We start from the raw sequence: 24,436 nt of genomic DNA, 5'->3' as shown, positions 1-24,436 counted from the left end.
GCCCACAGACCACTGGGCCTGTGCTGCTGGTCAGTTGCAGGCCTGCCTACCTTGCGGGCGCGGGTGGTGGCTCTGCTCTGCCCCTACTCCAATTGGGGTGACGTGTCTACCACGCCGGCGGATCGCTGGGCCTGTTCTGGGCGCGGGTGGCGGCTCTACTCTGCCCCTACTCCAATTGGGGTGACGTGAGTACCACGCCAGCGGGTCGCTGGGCCTGTTCCAGGCGCGGGCAGCGGCTCTGCTCGGCCCCTACTCCAGTTGGGGTGACGTGATACCATGCCGGCCCAAAAACTTTTTAAAAAGGGCCGAGGGTATATAGCTCAGTGTTAGAGCTCCCCAGGGTACAATCCACAAGTGAGAGAACAGGAAGGCTGCAAGTCAGAACAAACTTACCTCTGTAGCTCACTCCCTCACTCAGAGGCGTCCTCCTGTTATTTCCCTCTTCACCAGCTTAACTGTCACCAACATCAGCCACAGTCCCACTCTGACCTCGCAACTCTTAACATCACCCCTCTTGGGGCTGGAGTTGTAGCTTAGTGATAAGAGCATTTGCTTAGCATGTGGAAGGCACTGGGTTCAATCCTTAGCACCCACGTAGAAATAAGTAAAGGTATTGTGTACACCTATAAAAATTTTTTTAAACCACAGCTCTCCACCTACTCTGCAGGTGAGTGTGGCTGTAGAAAAGCAAACACAAGTCTCAGGTGAGCCTTTCACACTGCCTGGAATCACATGACAGTGTCTCAGTCCATTTACTCTGGCAGTGTCCTAGAGAGGCCATGAGACTACAGCCACACTCCTTTCATTGCTTTTTTGGGCTGCTGTCACAGCATAATGGCAGAGTTGAGCATCACAACAGAGACCGGATGGCCCACAAAACCTGAAATGTGTATCATCTGGCCCTTTAGGAACAGTCTGTTAACCCTGTCCTAGACAACTGCTCACACCTGTCCCCTTCCCATCACTTCTCAGTTGGCCTTCTTTCCTGAGGAAGTTGAAGTAATCAGAAAATATCTTCTAAATTTTCCTACTTAAAACCTCTACCAACAAAAACCTTGATTTCTGTTATAAAATGTTGCGGCTCCTCTGCCCAATGCCTCTCTGTATTTTCAATCCTATTTCTGGTCTACTCAAGGGCTCAGCAATTGCTCTCTACTGAAGCATTCTCATTAATTTTCAGACATGTATTATTTCTCCTACCTTAAAGACTTTTAAATTTCCCAGGACCTGTGATCCATATTCTAGTTACAGCCCATTCTTCTACTCCCCTTCACAGGGACTGTCTCAAAACAGCTGTCCATATTCCTCATGCCTTTCCCCATCTCTTCCAATCAGCGTTTCGTTCCCAGCATTCTACAAAAATCTGTTTTCTCAAGATCACTAGTGCCTTCCCCATGGCTAAGTCCAGTGGTTCCTCTTCACCTAGTTTAACTTGTCTACAGCACGTGACAATGGATCACATTTCCTCCTCCGAAACATCTTTTTGCTTGGCCCAAGGACCCCACCTTGCCTTCCTTTTCCCTACTGGTCTATTTAGTTGATTGTTTCTCATCTCCCTTCTACCCACAATCCACACTTGTTTTCTGAACTCTCAACATCTGCATCCAACTGGCTGAGAAGGACTTTTCTTCTGGAGTTATCTTATTTCTCCCCACCTAAATCTGTACTATCCAGTCTTTCCCAGCTCAGTGGCAATTCTCTCCTTCCACCTGATCAGGTTGAAAAGTTTGGCCTTGACTTCTGTCTTCATGCCTGATTTTAAGCAGATCCTATTGGCTCTACTTCAGAAGTAGGTTACTTCTTACCCACTACTGCTGCTAGTACAAACCAAGATACTACCATCATCTCAAACAGATCACTGCAATAACCTTTTAGCTAGTCTCCCAGTTTCCTTCCCTTTCTCCCTCCAATTCATTTTTTTTTAGTTATATGTGGACACAATACCTTCATTTTATCCTTTTTATTTTTATGTGGAACAGGGGATTGAACCTAGTGCTTCATGCATGCTAGGCAAGCGCTATATACCACTGAGACACAACCCTGGCCCCCATCTAATCCATTCTTAATGCAAGAGCCACAGTCATCTTAATACACAGACCAGAGATCATGTTGATCCTGTGCTCAAAATCTTCTAATAGCACCTTATCTTTCTTACACAGACTAAAAACCAAAGCCTTCCCACTGGCCTATAAAGCTATTCTGTGATTTGTCATCCTGTCTCCATGCAGACATTTCTGACGGTGTCCCCTCCTGCTATCCCTTACCCCTCTAGGTCACCTCCTTTACTGTTCCTACTTTAGGGCTTTTGCACATGCAGCTCCTTCTGGAGCACTAGTCCCATGGTTCCCTCCTTTACTATGTCCAAGTCTGACTCAATATATCCCTCTTGGTAAGGATCTCCTGATTTTCCTACTTAAAACTGTAAACATCCCTCCTGTGCCTGGTACTCCCTATCTTTCTAGCTGCTTAATTTTCTTCCGCATTATCATACAACCTTTTAATTTTATTGTCTTTCAATTAAACTGTCAGATTCAAGGATTATAGTCTCTTGGGTTCACTGGTTCATTACTAGTCTAGGGACACATGCAACATCTCAACAAAAAAGCATCTGAATAACTCCATCAGGGGAGCTGAGAAAAGGCATTCTCTGGGACCAAGAACAAAAACAGTCTGAACAGCACACTAAACAGGTCAGGAACCGAGTGCAAGAGGCTACATGTAGATGAATGTCTAAAATCTTTGCCTATGGAAGGCTACTGAATGCGTCACAAAGGATCTTGGGAAAAGTAAAGGGCAAGCCAGGCACAGTGGTGTCTCTATAATCCCAGCAACTCATGAGGCTGAGGCAGAAAGATTGCAAATTGGAGGCCAGTCTCAACAACTTTGGGAAAATCTGTTTCAAAAAGGGTTTGGAATGTGGCTCTGGCTAAGCATCCCTGGTCCCCCCCCCCACCACCACCAAAAAAAAGGTAAAGGGCAATGGGCAAACTTGTCCTAAAGAAATCCATTTAGTGGTCTTTGCATTTAACTAAGGAAAGCTGAGAGGACAAGAAGGCCATGAAGCCCATTGTATCACATCTCCTCCATGTGTTGAACCAAGTTGTCCCTGACTCTTACCTTCTTTAGTGATGGCATCTGCAGTCTCTTTGGCTTTGTCCTTCAGGTCCTTCACCATACTGTCCACCTGAGACTGGTGCTTCAGGAAGAAAGGACGAATGATGCGCTTGTAGAGAAATTCAGCCCCATTAGAAGGACTCGGGGCCATGCACCACAACAGGAAGCCACACTGCGCAGAATGAGAAGCAGCATGGTAAGAGGAGGGCGAGGGCATTCTGAGGACACCCCCCACCTCCACCACTCCCAAGGTGTGTACTGCCTCCGTCCGACATTTTCTCCAATGGTATTCCCAGTGTTTTCTGCAAACTAATGGGAGGATCTTCTTGGAAAAACATGACCACTAATGGGGTAGTAAAGAAAGAGAAGGATAAGACACACCAGATTCAGGATTTTAATTTACAGTAGCTATAAGAGACTTTATTATACAACTCTTAAACATTACATTTTCTTACACTGATTTTTATCTACATGTGTCAAGCCCTGTACAGATAAGCCTAGTGAGAACAAGCTTCATGGATATTAAGCTTAAGTTAGTTATAGTAATTTGTTCTACCACAGAATAAATATTCTGCCTAACCTCAGATTCTTCTCTTAGTTTCAGTTGTTGATAGACCTTTATTGTATGTATTTATATGCAGTCAAACGCAAGGCCTCGTCTCGAACATGCTAGGCAAGCACTCCACCACTGAGCCCCAACCCCTATTCCTTTAGACTGAGATAAAAGAAGATAAGACTTATACCCTAATTACTTTAAAAAAATTACCATTTAAATAAATACCAACTGTGCACTTTAAGTCATCTAAGCAATTTATCCCTCTAAGAGGAAATATTCAGAGATTTGCTAATTTCCCTAGAAAGTTTAATAAACACCATACTGAGTTATTTTTATTTAAAAGATACTGGCCAAATTATATTCCACACAGTCCAGATGACTCATCATAAAACAGAAATCACTTCCAGGGATAGCAGAATCTGTATTTTTATCAGTTTCTTAAAGTAAATATCTCTCAACTTCTTATGTCTTAAATCAAAACTCTATGGGATTAGTCATCATTATTCCAAACCAATGAATGCATTAAAATGATTGAGAAGTTACAATGCCTTTCTAAAATAGTGTTTTAAGTTTGCTCTAGAGATGCAGAACTGGCAGCTCACACTAAGGTCTTGCTATGTTGCCCAGGCTGGCCTCAAGTGATGCTCCTGACTCAGTTTCCCGAGAAGCTAGGACTATAGGCACACACCACTGCATCCAGCTACAAACAGGGATCCTAACGGTTGTGTAGTATATAGTGGATAAGAGGACAGGCTCAGACAAAGTGAGTTCTAATCCTGGTTGTACCACTTACTCACCTGGCAAACCCTGAGCAAATTACTTAACTGCTTAACTCAGTTTTTTCCTGTATGAAGCAAGTATTGAGATTTTTAAAAAATCTACCTCTTATAAGAAAATAAAAAGCATTTGGGGTGTGTGTTAGCATATTAAGAGCTTTGTCTCTGTTGCAAGAATACCTGTGTTTTAATTTGTTAGCCTTAAATGGAATAAAAGCAAATCCTAGAACCAATAATCTTTAAACAAATGTTCTGTAAGTACCTGAAATGAAGTTCAAAGTAATGCTAGATGTATACACATAATTAAAATAAAAGATATCTAATAAAACTATTTCAAAAATGTAAATATACAAGCAAAATTATGACAATACCATAAGTAGAATTAGCTTCCTCCATATATTCCCAAAAGGTTGAAATTTCTGGACTAAAGGAACTACACTGCCTACCTTATCAGAGCACTCAACAAAAGCAATTTACTACCATTCTCTCCAAGTCAGGATTTTAAGTCAGTTCTCCCTTCCTCTTCCCCATCAGATTCCAAAGCTCATTTATTGAGTACAGATAATAGAAACTAGAATGTTCTCAGTCAAGAAAGCAAAGGAAGGTGTGGCCATAGGTGAGCTAAGGGTAAAGATTCTCTACCCGTGCATAATAATACTACATATGTGACCAGGCAAGCCCACAAAAACGCCAATCCAGACAGGTTCAAGGTAGTGGATTAGAGGAAAGCTGCATCTTCTAGTTGTTCCATGACTCAAGCAGCAGGAGTACTGCTTCTCAGTGAGATACCACCCAACGAAGTCCCTATGATGAGAGCTAAACCCCAGCTGCTAGAATTTTCCAGTTAGAACCATGTATCAGCCCCACCCGGGAATGCACTGATGTCCTCTGTACAGACGAAACTCCAATCCACAGTGCTTCCCATTCCATTTACTTTATATTGATGAGAAGGAAAGCTGAGAACTATTTCAACCAGCTTCAGTTCCAGGCCACTCCGTGTTGGGACTTTACTGTGACACTAAGTATATAGCTACACAGCACCCAGCCAAGAGACAGTGTGCCTTGCTCCACATCCAAACTAATGATGCTCAAACAATACTTTAGTACAAATAACAGATAAAAACCCCCAAACAACCAGGCACCAAGGTCCCACTCATGTCTCTATTTTTGCGGAAGGAGTCGGTGTCTATAACACCAATGAGGGGTCTCTTTTGGGACTGTAGCCATACCCCTTCAGAATATTGAGTTTTTAAGTCTACAAGAGCAATCACAGAGGGAGTACCACACATCCTCTGCTATATACAAAACTAACTGATCTACGAGAATGACCCCACTCTTGCAAGACCTATAGGAAAAGTGAGATCCTCAAGCTCTGACACAATATATGCAGTATCGAAATACACCACTCTTCACCAAAGAACTAGCAGGGAAACAATACTGAAAAAAGTCACAACAACCTGATATCCCAGAACAATTTGCCAAGAGAAGACTGTGCCCTAAAATGGTCCACACGTAAGAGTGGAAGAGAAATCAACAGGAATACAGAAAATACGGAGGAAACAAGGTCATAACATCTCCTAAAGCTCAAGATTCACCAACAACTGACTACATAGATACTCAACTGAATGAAATACCAGATAAAGAATTCAAAATAATGATTACATAAGTTACCAATGAATTCCAAGAGAACACAGAAAAACAACTGAATGAAGTTTGTATAGGATATGAATGAGAAATTCAATAAGGAGATGGAGATATTGAAAAGGAACCAAACAAATCTTGAATAGAAAAGCCATAATAAATCAAAAAGTTCAAATAAAAGTCTCTAATAGAGTAGACCATGCAGAAGGAATCTCGGAGCTGGAAGACAAAGTGAGCTTGGCAGGGTGGTACATGCCTGTAATCCCAGCAGCTCAGGAGGCTGAGACATGAGGATCAGTAATAGCAAGGTACTAAGCAACTCAGTGAGACACTGTCTCTAAATAAAAAATAGGTACACTCAGCCACATCCCCAGCCCTGAGTTCAATCCCCAGTAGCAAAAAAAAAAAAAAAAAAAAAAAAAAAAAAAATTTATATATAATATATATATATATTTTGACCAAGTTGGTTTCATTCTAGGGATGCACGATGATTTAACATAACATATGCAAATCAATAAGTGTAATTCACCACATAACTATGATTTTTGTTTATCTGTTTATCAATAGTTGCAGAAAAACCCTTCAACAAAATTCAGCACCCGTTCATGATAAAAATACTGAAGAAACTAGGGACAGATGCGACTTACCTCAACATCATAAAGGGTATATATGACAATGACCATACTACCAACAGCACTACACAGATTTAATGCAATTCTGATCAAAATCCCAATGACATTCCTCATAGAAATAGAAAAAGCAGTCATGAAATTCATCTGGAAAAATAAGAGACCCAGAAGAGCTAAAGCAATCCTTAGCAGGAAGAGTGAAGCAGGTGGCATCACTATACAAGACCTTAAACTATACTACAGAGCAATAGTAACAAAAACACCATGGTATTGGCACCAAAATGGATTGGTAGACCAATGGTACTAAATAGAGGACACACAGAAATACAGTTTTCTCATATTAGACAAAGGTGCCAGGGCTGGGGTTGTGGCTCAATGGTAGACTGCTGCCCTAGCATGTGTGAGGCACTGCGTTCGAATCTCAGTATAGCATATAAATAAATGAATAAAATAAAGTTCCATCAACATCTAATAAAAACATTTTTTTTAAAAAGGTGCCAAAAACATTTTGGAGAAAAGACAGCCTCTTCAACAAATGGTACTGGGAGGACTGGAAATCCATGTGTAGAAAATGAAATTAAACACCTATCTCACCATGCACAAAACTCAATTCAAAGTGGATCAAAGACTTTGGAATTAGACCAGAGACCTTGTGCCTAATAGAAGAAAAAGTAGGCCCTTACTTCCTTAATAAGACCCCTAAAGTGCAAGAAATAAAATCAAGAATCAAATGGGATACGTTTCAAACTATAAAAAGCTTCTTAGCAAAAGAAACAATCAGTGAGGTGAATAGAAAGCCTATAGAATGGGAGCAAATTTTTACCACATGCACATCAGAACACTAATCTCTAGGATATATATAGAACGCAAAAAGATTAACACTAAAAAAATAACCCAATCAATAAATGGGTCAATGAACTGAACAGACTTCTCAGAAGATATATGATCAATCAACAAATATATGAAATTTTCAACATCTCTAGTAATTAAAGAAATGCAAATCAAAACTACACTAAGATTTCATCTCACTCCAGTCAGAAGAGCAGTTATTAAGAATACAAGCAACAACAAGTGTTGGCGAGGATGTAGGGGGAAAGGTACACTCTTACATTGCTGGTGGGACTGCAAATTGGTGCAACCAAGCTGGAAAGCAGTATGGAGATTCCTTAGAAAACTTACAATGGAACCACCATTAGACTCAGCTATCCCACTCCTCGATTTTAAGCCCCAAAGGGCTTAAAAACAGCATACTACAGGGACACAGCCACATCAATGATTATAGCAGCACAATTCAAAATAGCCAAAATGTAGAACCAACCTACCTAGATGCCCTTCAGTAGATGAATGGAGAAAGAAACTGTGGTACATATACACAATGGAATATTACTCAGCAATAAAAGAGAATAAAATCATGGCATTTGCAGGTAAATGGATGAAGTTGGAGGATATAATGCTAAGTGAAGTAAGCCAATCTCAAAAAACCAAAGGTCAAATGTTTATCTGATAAGTGGATAGTGATTCATAATGGGGGTGGAGGAGGAACTTTGAATAGGGCAAAGGGGAGAAGGGATGAGGGTAGGAAAGATGATGGAATGAAATGGACATCATTATCCTAAGTACATGTATAAAGATATGAATGATGTGACTCTACTTTGTGTACAACCAGAGAAATGAAAAATTATGCTCCATTTGTATACTATGAACTGAAATGCACTCTGCTGTTATGTATAACAAATTAGAACAAATAAATACACGAATTTTTTAAAAAAGGTTATATATGAAAAACCTAAAGCCAACATCATAGTGAAGGGGAAAGACTGAAAATATTTCCTTTAAAATCTGGAACAAGGGGGGGAGAAGATGGCGGCGATGGGAGCGCATCACCCCAGTGCGCCACGTCACTGTGCGGGAGAAAGACGAGGTGAAACGGCTGAAGGCTACCTTGTTGGGAATTTCCAGTGAAATTGAGGTGCTCCAGAAGCTAAAGGACGGATTTCCAGTGTGCGGGATTCGACTGCGGGGGATCGGTCGCGGGCGATTTCTCCGCACAGAGGGTAGCAGAACCTGCTCAGCGGACCGCCCCGCGGATGGAGTCTGGGGCGCGCACTGAGTAGGGGCGAGGTACCGAGGTACCGGAGCGGGAGTACAGCGATGCGGATTCTGGGGGCTCCTGCCAGCGGTGCACTGGCCGTGCTTAGTGCTGAGTTCCGGCTTTGAGACAGAGGAGAGAAGCGGTCCAGTTTGATTCTAGACACCGGTCAGACCACGGAGGAGGACAGCAGCTGCCATCTTGGAGAGATGATGTAATGATCCCTGTTTTCTACTGATCTCAGCTCATTCAACTACGTAACAGGTGATTCCAGGCTGGTATTTGCCTGCGTCTCGCAGACAGATCGCTCAGGCTCGGGACTGGAGAACCTGAGGAGAATACTCTTCGGGGCTCACTCCTGGCAAGGTGTGCGCCGGACTGTGAGTGGCCGGATTCTGGTTCCCCAGGCTGCTTTGGCCCAGGGCTGGGGAACCTGCGGGGACTGCGAGTGGACGCCAGCTCCAAGTGGAACGTGCGCTGAGGGGCGGCGGTGCTCTGACTCCCGGAACAGTTTTGGCCTGGGGCTGTGGAGTCCGTGGGGACTGCGTCTTTGACCCTGCTCCTAGCGGAGTGTGGACCGAGCTGGGAGAGTTTGGAGCGGCCAGGCTCGGGCTGCTTTGGCCTGGGGCTGGGGAATCCGCGGCGGTTGCTCTGTGGAGCCTGCTCCTAGCAGAGCGTGGCTGGGATCGGAGAGGCCGGGTTCGGGCTCCCGAAGCTGCTTTGGCCCAGGGCGGGGGAACCTACAGGGACTGCTTCTCGGTCCGGGTCCTGCTGGGTGCTGTGGGGGCCTGGGGGGCAGAGTGGAACTGCCACCTGCGCCCAGAGCAGGCCAAGTGACCCGCCGGCGTGGTATCACGACACCCCAACTGCAGCTGAGGCCGAGGAGAGTAGCCGCCCACGCCTGGAAGAGGACCAGTGACCCGACTGCGCGGTAGCCAAGTCACCCCATTTGGAGTGGGGGCTGTGAAGAGCCGCCGTCTGAGCCTGCAAGGTAAGAAGACCTGCGACCCACTGGCAGGACAGGCCCGGCAGCCTGCCAGTGTGGTGGACAAGTAGCATCGAGGCAGTCAAGTCACACTGGTTGGAGTGGGAGTTGAGCAGAGCCGCCGCCCGTGTCCGGAAAAGGCCCAGCGACCCGTTGGAGAGGCAGTTAGGTACCCCCACTGGGAGTGGGGGTTGAGCAAAAATGCCGCCCGAGCCCGCAAGGTAGGCAGATCTGCGACCCACAGGCAGAACAGGCTTAGAGGCCGACCAGCGTGGTAGACACGTCACACCAATTGGAGTAGGGGCGGAGCAAAGCTGCCGCCCACATCCGGATCAGGTCCAACGACCCGAGGGCATGGTAGGTACGTCACCACAATTGGAGTGGGGACAGAGTACAGCCGCCACCCGCAGGGTGGGCAGACCTGCGACCAACCAGCGTGGTAGATAGATCACCCTAATTAGAGGAGGAGCACAGCTACTACCTGCCCTGCAAGAGAGATCTCCCAACTATACAAGAGCAATATAAATAAATATGGGGAAAATTTCAAAACACAACAGTTTCACCAAGCAGAAAGAAACATGAGCAGTATGAAACGACAAGGAAAGAAAGGACCACAAGCAATGCAGGTCAACTCAACTCTAGAAGAGGAAATAGCTGCAACAGATGGAATGTCTGATAAAGAGTTCAGGATATACATGCTTCAGATGATCTGGAGTCTCAAGGAAGACATGAGACAGCAAAACCAGACAATGAAAGATCACTTTGACAAGGAACTACATAAACAAATCCAGGAAGTAAAAGACCAATTTCACAGGGAGATAGAGGTAATAAAAAACAAACAAATAGAAATCCTAGAAATGCAGGAAGCAAAAAACCAACTTAAAACCTCAATTGACAATACTACCAGCAGAGTAGATCACTTAGAAGATAGAACATCAGACAATGAAGACAAAGTATTTCAACTTGAAAAGAACATAGACAGCTCAGCAAGACTGTTAAGAAACCATGAGCAGAACATCCAAGAGATATGGGATAACATAAAGAGACCAAACTTAAGAGTCATTGGGATACAGGAAGGCACAGAGCTCCAAACCAAAGGAATAAACAATCTATTCAATGAAATAATACGAGAAAACTTCCCAGACGTGAAGAATGAGACAGAATCCCAAATCCTAGAAGCCTACAGGACGCCGAAAGTGCATAATCATAAGAGATCCACACCAAGACACATTATAATGAAGATGCCCAACATACAGAATAAGGAGAGAATTTTAAAAGCTACAAGAGAAAGGAAGCAGATTACATTTAGGGGTAAACCAATCAGGAGAACAGCTGATCTCTCAACACAGACTCTGAAAGCTAGAAGATCCTGGAATAACATATTTCAAACACTGAAAGAAAATGGGTTCCAACCAAGAATCGTGTATCCGGCGAAATTAAGCTTCAGGATGGATGATGAAATTAAAACCTTCCACGATAAACAAAAGTTAAAAGAATTTGCAGCTAGAAAACCATCTCTTCAAAAAATCCTTGGCAAAACATTACAGGAAGAGGAAATCGAAAACAACATGGAAAACTATCAGTGGGAGGTAGGACAGTAAAGCGGGGAAAGTAATCAAAGAGGAAAACAAATCAGGTTTAGTAACATTAATAAACAAATATGGCTGGAGGAACAAACCATATCTCAATAATAACCCTAAATTTTAATGGCTTAAACTCACTAATTAAGAGACACAGGCTAGTTGAATGGATCACAAAACATGACCCAACAATATGCTGCCTACAGGAGACGCATCTGATAGGAAAAGATATACATAGACTGAAGGTGAAAGGCTGGGAAAAATCATTCCACTCATAGGGACTGCAGAAACAAGCAGGAGTGTCCATACTCATATCAAATAAAATAGATTTCAAGCCAAAGTTAATCAAAAGGGATAAAGAAGGACACTGCATACTGCTCAAGGGAACCATACACCAACAAGACATAACAATCATAAATATATATGCCCCAAACAATGGTGCAGCTATGTTCATCAAACAAACTCTTCTCAAGTTCAAGAGTCTAATAGACCACCATACAATAATCATGGGAGACTTCAACACACCTCTCTCACCACTGGACAGATCCTCCAAACAAAAGTTGAATAAGGAAACTATAGAACTCAATAACACAATTAACAACCTAGACTTAATCGACATATATAGAATATACCACCCAACATCAAGCAGTTACACTTTTTTCTCAGCAGCACATGGATCCTTCTCAAAAATAGATCATATATGATGTCACAAGGCAACTCTTAGACAATATAAACGAGTAGAGATAATACCATGCATCTTATCTGATCATGATGGAATGAAACTGAAAATCAACGATAAAAGAAGGAAGGAAAAATCATGCATCACTTGGAGAATGAACAATAGGTTACTGAATGATCAATGGGTTATAGAAGACATTAAGGAGGAAATTAAAAAATTCTTAGAGATAAATGAAAACACAGACACAACATATTGGAATCTATGGGACACAATGAAAGCAGTTCTAAGAGGAAAATTCATTGCTTGGAGCTCATTCCTTAAAAAAAGAAAAAACCAACAAATAAATGATCTCATATTTCATCTCAAAATCCTACAAAAAGAGCAAAACAATAGCAAAAGAAGTAGAAGGCAAGAAATAATTAAAATCAGAGCGGAAATTAATGAAATCGAAACAAAAGAAACAATTGAAAAAATTGACAAAACCAAAAGTTGGTTCTTTGAAAAAATAAGTAAAATCGACAGACCCTTAGCCATGCTAAGGAAGAGAAGAAGAGAGAGAACCCAAATTACTAGCATATGGGATGAAAAAGGCAATATCACAACAGACACTTCAGAAATACAGAAGATAATCAGAAATTATTTTGAATCCTTATACTCCAATAAAATAGAAGATAGTGAAGGCATCGATAAATTTCTTAAGTCATATGATCTGCCCAGATTGAGTCAGGAAGATATAGACAACCTAAACAGACCAATAACAATAAAGGAAATAGAAGAAACCATCAAAAGACTACCAACTAAGAAAAGCCCAGGACCGGATGGGTATACAGCAGAGTTTTACAAAACCTTTAAAGAAGAACTAATACCAATACTTTTCAAGCTATTTCAGGAAATAGAAAAAGAGGGAGAACGTCCAAATACATTCTACGAGGCCAACATCATGCTGATGCCTAAACCAGACAGAGACACTTCAAAGAAAGAAAACTACAGACCAACATCTCTAATGAACCTAGATGCAAAAATCCTCAATAAAATTCTGGCGAATCAGATTCAAAATCATATCAAAAAAATTATACACCATGATCAAGTAGGATTCATCCCTGGGATGCAAGGCTGGTTCAATATACGGAAATCAATAAATGTTATTCACCACATCAATAGACTTAAAAATAAGAACCATATGATCATCTTGATAGATGCAGAAAAAGCATTCGACAAAGTACAGCATCCCTTTATGTTCAAAACTCTAGAAAAATTAGGGATAACAGGATCATACCTCAACATTGTAAAAGCAATCTATGATAAGCCACAGGCCAGCATCATTCTGAATGGAGAAAAATTGAAGGCATTCCCTCTAAGATCTGGTGCAAGACAGGGATGCCCTCTCTCACCACTTCTGTTCAACATAGTCCTCGAAATTCTGGCCAGAGCAATTAGACAGACGAAAGAAATTAAAGGCATAAAAATAGGAAAAGAATAACTTAAATTATCACTATTTGCAGACGATATGATTCTATACCTAACAGACCCAAAAGGGTCTACAAAGAAACTATTAGAGCTAATAAATGAATTCAGCAAAGTGGCAGGATATAAAATCAACACGCATAAATCAAATTCATTCTTGTATATCAGCGACAAATCCTCTGAAATGGAAATGAGGACAACTACTCCATTCACAATATCCTCCAAAAAAATAAAATACTTGGGAATTAACCTAACAAAAGAGGTGAAAGACCTATACAATGAAAACTACAGAACCCTAAAGAGATATAGAAGAAGACCTCAGAAGATGGAAAAATATTCCCTGTTCATGGATAGGCAGAACTATCATCATCAAAATGGCGATATTACCAAAAGTTCTCTATAAGTTCAATGCTATCCCAATCAAAATCCCAACAGCATTTCTTGTAGAAATAGATAAAACAATCATGAAATTCATATGGAATAATAAAAGACCCAGAATAGCAAAAACAATGCTATAGGAAGTGTGAATCAGGCGGTATAGCGATACCAGACTTCAAACTATACTACAGAGCAATAGTAACAAAAACAGCATGGTACTGGTACCAAAACAGGCGGGTGGACCAATGGTACAGAATAGAGGACACAGTAACCAATCCACAAAACTACAACTCTCTTATATTTGATAAAGGGGCTAAAAGCATGCAATGGAGAAAGGATAGCATCTTCAACAAATGGTGCTGGGAAAACTGGACATCTATTTGCATCAAAATGAAACTGAATCCCTTTCTCTCGCCATGCACAAAAGTTAACTCAAAATGGATTAAGGAGCTTGATATTAAATCAGAGACACGGGGTCTGATAGAAGAAAAAGTTGGCTATGATCTACATACTGTGGGGTAGGGCTCCAAATTCCTCAATAGGACACCCATAGCGCAAGAGTTAACAACTAGAATCAACAAATGGGACTTACTCAAACTAAAAAGTTTTTTCTCAGCAAAAGAAACAATAAGAGAGATAAACAGGGAGCCTACATCCTGGGAACAAATCTTTACTCCACACACGTCAGATAGAGCCCTAATATCCAGAGTATACAAAGAACTCAAAAAATTAGACAATAAGATAACAAACAACCCAATCAACAAATGGGCCAAGGACCTGAACAGACACTTCTCAGAGGAGGACATACAATCAATTAACAAGTACATGAAAAAATGCTCACCATCGCTAGCAGTCAGAGAAATGCAAATCAAAACCACCCTAAGATACCATCTCACTCCAGTAAGATTGGCAGCCATTATGAAGTCCAACAACAACAAGTGCTGGAGAGGATGCGGGGAAAAGGGTACACTTGTTCATTGTTGGTGGGACTGCAAATTGGTGCAACCAATTTGGAAAGCAGTATGGAGATTTCTTGGAAATCTGGGAACGGAACCACCATTTGACCCAGCTATTCCCCTTCTCGGTCTATTCCCTAAAGACCTAATAAGAGCATGCTACAGGGACACTGCTACATCGATATTCATAGCAGCACAATTCATGATAGCAAGATTGTGGAACCAACCTAGATGCCCTTCAATAGATGAATGGATAAAAAAATGTGGCATTTATACACAATGGAGTATTACTCTGTATTAAAAAATGACAAAATCATAGAATTTGGAGGGAAATGGATGGCATTATAGCAGATTATGCTAAGCGAAGTTGGCCAATCCTTAAAAAACAAATGCCAAATGACTTCTTTGATATAAGGGGAGTAACCAATGACAGGGTAGGGACGAAGAGCTTGAGAAGAAGATTAACATTAAACAGGGATGATAGGCGGGAGGGAAAGGGAGAGAGAAGGGAAATCGCATGGAATTGGAAGGTGAGCCTCAGGGTCATACACAATTACATATAAGAGGAAAGGAGGGGTAAGAGAAAAATAATACAAGTGAAGAAATGATTTACAGTAGAGAGAGAAAAGGGGAGGGGAGGGGAGGGGAGGGGAAGGGGAATAGTAGAGAATAGGATAAACAGCAGAATACATCAGTCACTAGAATGGCAATATGTAAATCAATGGAAGTGTAACTGATGTGATACAGCAATCGGTATACGGGGTAAAAATGGGAGTTCATAACCCACTTGAATCAAATTGTGAAATATGATATATTAAGAACTTTGTAATGTTTTGAACGACCAACAATAAAAAAATAAATAAAAAATTTAAAAAATAAATAAAATTTAAAAAAAAATCTGGAACAAGACAAGGATGTTCACTCTTACCAGCTTTATTTATTATACTCCTAGAAATTCTGGCCAGAACAATTAGGCAAGAGAAGGAAGGTAAAAGGGATACAAATAGGAAAGAAAGAAGTCAAATTATTACTTTTTACAGATGGTATGATCCTATACTAGAAGATCCAAAAAGTTCCACTCAAGACTGCTAGAGCTAATGAACTGAACAAAGTAGCAGGATGCAAAATCAACATATAAAAATAAATAGCAGATTCATTACTGATGTATAGGAAAGCTAAGGAAAGAAATCAGGAAAACAATCCTGTTTGAAAGGAAGAGAATGAAAGAAAGAATAACAAATAGATAAAAGGAGGGGGGAAAGGACATAGAGCTGACTGACAGGGCAACTGAGTCACAGGGATTTATTAAAAAAAAAAAACTAGTGGTGTCAGATTAGGTGGTTTTCAGGCCTGTAATCCCAGCAACTTGGAAGGCTGAGGCAGGAAGATTCTAAGTTTGAGGCCAGGCTCAGCAACTTAACAAGATCCTAAATTACTTAGCAAGACCCTGTCTCAAAATTAAAAAAAAAAAAAGGGCTGGGGATGTGGATCAATTGTAAGCACCCCTGGATTTAATACCTGGTACCCCAACAAACAAAAACCTGGTGAAGTCAAGATATAAAATTAACATACAAAAATCAATGGTTTTTCTATAAACCAATAACATATTTACTGAAAAAGAAATCAGGAAAATAATTTCATTCACAATAGCCCCCACCAAAATAAAATACCTAGGAATAAATCCTACCAAGGAGGTGAAAGACCTCTACAATGAAAATTATAGAACACTGAGGAAAGAAATTGGAAGACGTGCCAGGTGCCCAGCCAGACCAGAGGAGGAAGACGCCAGGCGCCCAGCCAGACCGGAGGAGGAAGTCCGGCCCCGCCCCGAGTGCTAGTCCAGAGGAAGCCCATCAACACTTAAAACCCATCAAAGAGGGTGTGGCTACCAGCACGGTTCTGCAGCTGATCCAGGTACCCGGTTTCCAACTCCCCCACCCTTAGCTGCGATAACTCAAAATATTTCCCACAAGCTTTTGGGGGTTGTAGCTATCAACGCAAAACAACAACTGTACAGGCACCTGGTTTCTACCTCAGAGACTAGAGTAGGGAAGATACAGGTGGAAGCTCATTTCCTTTCACACTGGCTATACCCACCACCCTGAATACAGAGGCTCAAGCTAGGAATAGACAACGCCACCTACTGGAAAGAAGGAAAACAGTGTTCTAAGAGACTCTTTTTTTTTTCTTTCTTTTCTTCTCTCTCTTCCACAACTTCAGCATATGTGAAACCAAGAACTGTGCATGAACAACTGAATTACCAAAGTAATATAATATAGAGGAATTGCATATACCCCGCCTCCCCCCCATTTTTTTCTTTATTTCTATCTTACTTCCCTTTTCCTTCTCTTATTTCTCTTTTCTACCTTGTTATTTATTTTCTTTCAATTCGTATTCTCTCTATCCCACTTTCAATCTCCTAACCTTTGCTATCTATACATAGGGTAACTATCTAAATAGATAGGAGGTTCAGTCTATACATTCTTCCATAAATTACCAGTCTAGTGGTTAGAGTTCTCCAAAGGTGCTAAGTTAGTTTAACCTCATACCCTCACTCCTTTCCCTCTAAGTATAACATCCTTCGTCTGAAATTAAGTTTTCTATATGCCACCAGATATGGTACACCTTTTATGAAACTAATGAATATATTCTGAAGTAATAATTAAAACCAATATCTATAGTCTCAGAATCTAACTATAAATGTATTAACAATGAAAACTTGTGCTTAGATAATGTACTGTTGATACTGGGATCTGTTAACATTGTCTTTCTCCGCAAAAGAGGGATTTTGGAGCTATACAAGAATAATACAAATATATAAGGGGAAAAACATCAGTACAACAGTTTCACAAAGCTAGAAAGAATCATGAGCAGTATGAAAAGACAAGGAAAGAAAGGACCACAAACAATACAGGTCAATTCAACATTAGATGAGGTAATATCTGCAGCTGATGGAATGTCAGACAAAGAGTTCAGGATATACATGCTTCAGATGATCTGGAGTCTCAAGGAAGACATTATACATCAAATTCAGACAATGAAAAATAGCTTTGACAATGAATTACATAAACAAATCCAAGAAGCAAAAGATCAACTCTATAGGGAGATAGAGGATATAAAAAACAAACAAACAGAAATCCTGGAAATACAGGAAACAATAAACCAAATTAAAAACTCAAATGAGAGTATTACCAGCAGAGTAGAACACTTAGAAGATAGAACTTCAGACAACGAAGACAAAGTTTTTCAACTTGAAAAGAACATAGACAGCTCAGCGAGAATGTTAAGAAATCATGAGCAGAACATCCAAGAATTATGGGATAACATCAAGAAACAAAACCTGGGCTGGGGATGTGGCTCAAGCGGTAGCGCGCTCGCCTGGCATGGATGCGGCCCGGGTTCGATCCTCAGCACCACATACCAACAAAGATGTTGTGTCCGCCGAGAACTAAAAAATAAATATTAAAAAAATTCTCTCTCCCCCCTCTCTCTTAAAAAAAAAAAAAGAAACCAAACCTAAGAGTTATTGGGATACAAGAGGGTACAGAGGTCCAAACCAAGGGAATGAGCAATCTATTCAATGAAATAATACTAGAAAACTTCCCAGACTTAAAGAATGAAAAAGAAATCCAAATACTAGAAGCCTACAGGACACCGAATGTACAAAATCATAAGAGATCCACACCAAGACACATAATAATGAAGATACCCAACATACAGAATAAGGAGAGAATCTTAAAAGTCACAAGAGGAAGCAGATTACATTTAGGAGTAAACCAACCAGGATAACTGCTGATCTTTCAACACAGACTCTGAAAGCTAGAAGATCCTGGAACAACATATTTCAAACGGTGAAAGAAAAAAGGGTTCCAACCAAGAATCATGTATCCAGCGAAATTAAGCTTCAGGATTGAAAATGAAATAAAAATCTTACACGATAAACAAAAGTTAAAAGAATTTGCAGCTAGAAAACCAGCTCTTCAAAACATCCTTGGCAAAACATTACAGGAAGAGGAAATGAAAAATAACAATGAAAACCAACAGCGGGAGGTAGTACAGTAAAGGAAAAACTAAGCATAGAGGAAAAACAAATCATGTTAAGTATCATACATAACCAAATATGGCTGGAAATACAAACCATATCTCAATAGTAACCCTAAATGTTAATGGCTTAAATGCACCAATCAAAAGACATAAGCTAGTAGACTGGATTAAAAAAAAAGATCCAACAATATGCTGCCTATAGGAGACTCATCTGATAGGAAAAGACATACACAGACTGAAGGTGAAAGGTTGGGAAAAATCATATCACTCATACGGACCCCAGAAGCAAGCAAGGGTGTCCATACTTGTATCATAGACTTCAAGCCAAAGTTAATCAAAAGGGATAAACAAGGACACTACATACTGCTCAAGGGAACCATATATCAACAAGACATAACAATCATTAATATATATGCCCCAAACAATGGTGCAGCTACGTTCATCAAACAAACTTCTCAAGTTCAAGAGTCTAATAGACCACAACACAATAATCATGAGAGATTTTAACACACCTCTCTCACCAATGGACAGATCTTCCAAACAAAAGTTGAATAAAGAAACCATAGAGCTCAATAATATAATTAATAACTTAGACTTAATTGATACATACAGAATATACCACCCAACATCAAGCGGATACACTTTCTTCTCAGCAGCACATGGATCCTTCTCAAAAATAGACCATATATTATGTCACAGGGCAAATCTTAGCAATTACAAAGGAGTTGAAATACTACCATGCATTTTATCTGATCATAATGGAATGAAATTGGAAATCAATAATAACGTGAGAAAGGAAAAATCCTACATCACATGGAGATTAAACAATATGCTACTGAATGAACAAAGGGTTACAGAAGACATCAAAGAGGAAATTAAAAAATTCTTAGAGGTAAACGAAAACTCAAATACAACATATCGAAATCTCTGGGACACTATGAAAGCAGTACTAAGAGGAAAATTCATTTCATAGAGTTCATTCCTTAAAAGAAAGAAAAGCCAACAAATAAATGACCTCACACTACACCTCGAGGCCTTAGAAAAAGAAGAACAAATCAGCAGCAAATACAGTAGAAGACAAGAAATAATTAAAATTAGAGCTGAAATCAATGAAATCGAAACAAAAGAAACAATTGAAAAAAATTGACAAAACTAAAAGTTGGTTCTTCGAAAAAATAAATAAGATTGATAGACCACTAGCCACTGTAAGAAAGAGAAGAAGAGAGAGAACCCAAATTACTAGCTTACGGGATGAAAAAGGCAACATCACAACAGACACTTCAGAAATACAGAAGATAATCAGAAATTATTTTGAAACCCTATACTCTAATAAAATAGAAGATAGTGAAGGCATCGATAAATTCCTTAAGACATATGATCTACCCAGATTGAGTCAGGAGGATATAAAGAACCTAAACAGACCAATATCAACTGAGTAAATAGAAGCAGCCATCAAAAGACTACAAACCAACAAAAGCCCAGGACCAGATGGGTATACAGCAGAGTTTTACAAGAACTTTAAAGAAGAACTAATACCAATACTCCACAATCTATTTCAGGAGATAGAAAAAGAGGGAGAACTTCCAAATTCATTCTATGAGGCCAATATCACCCTGATTCCAAAACCAGATAAAGACACCTCAAAGAAAGAAAACTACAGACCAATATCCCTAATGAATTTAGATGCAAAAATCCTCAATAAAATTCTGGCAAATCGTATACAAAAACATATCAAAAAGATCGTGCACCATGATCAAGTAGGATTCATCCCTGGGATGCAAGGCTGGTTCAATATACGGAAATCAATAAACGTTATTCACCACATCAACAGACTTAAAGATAAGAACCATATGATCATCTCGATAGATGCAGAAAAAGCATTCGACAAAGTACAGCATCCCTTTATGTTCAAAACTCTAGAAAAACTAGGGATAACAGGAACTTACCTCAACATTGTAAAAGCAATCTATGCTAAGCCTCAGGCTAGCATCATTCTAAATGGAAAAAAACTAAAGGCATTCCCTCTAAAATCTGGAACAAGACAGGGATGCCGCCCTCTATCACCATTTCTATTCAATATAGTTCTCGAAATACTGTCCAGAGCAATTAGACAGACAAAAGAAGTTAAAGGCATTAAGATAGGAAAAGAAGAACTTAAATTATCACTATTTGCGGATGATATGATTTTATACCTAGAAGACCCAAAAGGGTCTACAAAGAAACTACTAGAGCTAATAAATGAATTCAGCAAAATGGCAGGATATAAAATCAACACTCATAAATCAAAGGCATTCCTGTATATCAGCAACAAATCCTCTGAAATGGAAATGAGGAAAACCACCCCATTCACAATATCCTCAAAAAAAATAAAATACTTGGGAATCAACCTAACAAAAGAGGTGAAAGATTTATACAATGAAAACTACAGAACCCTAAAGAGAGAAATAGAAGAAGAACTTAGAAGATGGAAAAATATACCCTGTTCATGGATAGGCAGAACTAACATCATCAAAATCGCGATATTACCAAAAGTTCTCTATAGGTTTAATGCAATGCCAACCAAAATCCCAACGGCATTTCTTGTAGAAATAGATAAAGCAATCATGAAATTCATATGGAAAAATAAAAGACCCAGAATAGCAAAAGCAATTCTAAGCAGGAAGTGTGGCGATACCAGATTTCAAACTGTACTACAGAGCAATAGTAACAAAAACAGCATGGTACTGGTACCAAAGAATAAGGAGGTGTAGCGATACCAGATTTCAAACTGTACTACAGAGCAATAGTAACAAGAACAGCATGGTACTGGTACCAAAACAGGCAGGCAGACCAATGGTACAGAATAGAGGACACAGAAACCAATCCACAAAACTACAACTATCTTATATTTGATAAAGGGGCTAAAAACATGCAATGGAGGAAGGATAGCATCTTCAACAAATGGTGCTGGGAAAACTGGAAATCCATATGCAACAAAATGAAACTGAATCCCTTTCTCTCGCTATGCACAAAAGTTAACTCAAAATGGATCAAGGAGCTTGATATCAAATCAGAGACACTGCGTCTGATAGAAGAAAAAGTTAGCTACGATCTACATATTGTGGGGTCGGGCTCCAAATTCCTTAATAGGACGCCCATAGCCGAAGAGTTAATAACAAGAATCAACAAATGGAACTTACTTAAACTAAAAAGTTTTTTCTCAGCAAGAGAAACAATAAGAGAGGTAAGTAGAGAGCCTACATCCTGGGAACAAATTTTTACCCCTCACACTTCAGATAGAGCCCTAATATCCAGAGTATACAAAGAACTCAAAAAATTAGACAATAAGATAACAAATAACCCAATCAACAAATGGGCCAAGGACCTGAACAGACACTTCTCAGAGGAGGACATACAATCAATCAACAAGTACATGAAAAAATGCTCACCATCTCTAGCAGTCAGAGAAATGCAAATCAAAACCACCCTAAGATACCATCTCACTCCAGTAAGATTGGCAGCCATTATGAAGTCAAACAACAACAAGTGCTGGCGAGGATGTGGGGAAAAGGGTACTCTTGTACATTGCTGGTGGGACTGCAAATTGGTGTGGCCAATTTGGAAAGCAGTATGGAGATTCCTGGGAAAGCTGGGAATGGAACCACCATTTGACCCAGCTATCGCCCTTCTCGGACTATTCCCTGAAGACCTTAAAAGAGCGTACTACAGGGATATTGCTACATCGATGTTCATAGCAGCACAATTCACAATAGCTAGACTGTGGAACCAACCCCGATGCCCCTCAATAGATGAATGGATAAAAAAAATGTGGCATTTATACACCATGGAGTACTACGCAGCACTAAAAAATGCCAAAATCATGGAATTTGCAGGGAAATGGATGGCATTAGAGCAGATTATGCTAAGTGAAGCTAGCCAATCCCTAAAATCCAAATGCCAAATGTCTTCTTTGATATAATGAGAGCAGGAGGAAAAGATTAACATTAAATAGAGTCATAAGGTGGGAGGGAAAGGGAGACACAAGGGAAATTGCATGGAAATGGAGGGAGACCCTCACTGTTATACAGAATTACATATAAGAGGTTGTGAGGGGAATGGGAAAAAAATAAGGAGAGAAATGAATTACAGTAGATGGGGCAGAGAGAGAAGATGGGAGGGGAGGGGAGGGGGGATAGTAGAGGATAGGAAAGATAGCAGAATACAACAGTTACTATTATGGCATTATGTAAAAATGTGGATGTGTAACCAATGTGATTCTGCAATCTTTGTAATGTTTTGAATAACCAATTAAAAAAAATAATAAATTTTAAAAAATAAAAAAAGGAAAGAAATTGAAGAAGATACCAGAAGATGGAAAGGCTTCCCATGTTCACGAATAGGTAAAAGTTAATATTTGAATGACTATATTATTGAAAGCAGTATACAGATTCAATGCAATCCCCATCAAGATACCAATGATATTCTTCATAAAACTAGAAAACAGTCCTAAAATCCATTGGGGAAAATAAAATACCCAGAATACCCAAAACAATTCTAAGCCAAAAACTAATGCTGGAGTTATTACAATATCTCACTTCAAATTATACTACAGAGCTATATGAGACAAACTGCATGATACTGGCATAAAAACATACATAGACCAACCGTACAAAACAGGAGACACAGAGACAAACCACACAGACACAGTCATCTGATCCTTGACAAACGTGCCAAAAATACATATTGGAAAAAAAGACAACCTTTTAAACAAATGGTTCTAAGAAAATTGTACATCCACATGTAGAAGAATGAAACTAGATTCCTATCACACTCTCTTCACAAATGTCAACGCAAAATGGATCAAAGTCCTAAGAAAATGTAAAGCCAACACTCCAACATATAGGCACAAGTAATGACTTCCTCAATAGGACCACTAACCCTCAGGAAATAACACTAAGAATTAATAAATGTCATCAAATTAGAAAACTTCTGCACAGCAAAAGGAGTATGAAGAGAGAACCTACAGAATGGGAAAAAAAATCCTTGCTAGCTACTCTTCTGACAGAGGATTAATATCCACAACATATAAAGAACTGTCAAAACACCACCAAAAAAAAAAAAAATATGACCCAATCAATAAATGGGCAAATGAACTAAACATACAATTCTCAAAAAGAAAAAAAATAGAACCAGGCATAGTGGCACACGCCTATAATCCCAGAGACTCAGGAGGCTGAGGCAGGAGGATCACAGGTTCAAGGCCAGCCTCAGCAACTTAGAGAGGTCTTGTCGCAAAACAAAAAAATAATAATAATAAAAGAATAGGCTGGGGATGTGGCTCAGTGGTTAAGCACCCGTGAGTTCAATCCCGGGTGCCAAAAAAAAAAAAAGAAGAAAATAGATATAGCCAACAAATATATGACAAACTGTTCTATACCTTTAGCAATTAGGGAAATGCACCATAACTGCACTGAGAGCCAGGTGCAGTGGCATCCCTGCAGCTCAGAGGCTGAGACAAGAGGATCTAGAGTTCAAAGCCAGCCTCAGCAATGGAGAGAGGCACTAA

At 40.0% G+C, this 24,436-nt stretch overlaps 1 protein-coding gene across 1 annotated transcript in view; it reads right to left on the bottom strand.

Moving 5' to 3' along the window:
- Positions 1–24,436, bottom strand: part of REEP5 (receptor accessory protein 5) — a 74,402-nt gene that overhangs the window by 7,244 nt on the left and 42,722 nt on the right. The window contains exon 4 of the mRNA XM_081289134.1: positions 3,118–3,286. Within this exon, the coding sequence (XP_081145260.1) occupies positions 3,118–3,286 (169 nt within the window). The remainder of the gene's footprint in view (positions 1–3,117; positions 3,287–24,436) is intronic.

The sequence above is a fragment of the Spermophilus citellus genome, assembly GCF_964194105.1.
Source record: "Spermophilus citellus genome assembly, chromosome: 1".
Taxonomy (NCBI): Eukaryota; Metazoa; Chordata; class Mammalia; order Rodentia; family Sciuridae; genus Spermophilus; species Spermophilus citellus.
This window is presented reverse-complemented; position numbering and strand designations above follow the sequence as displayed.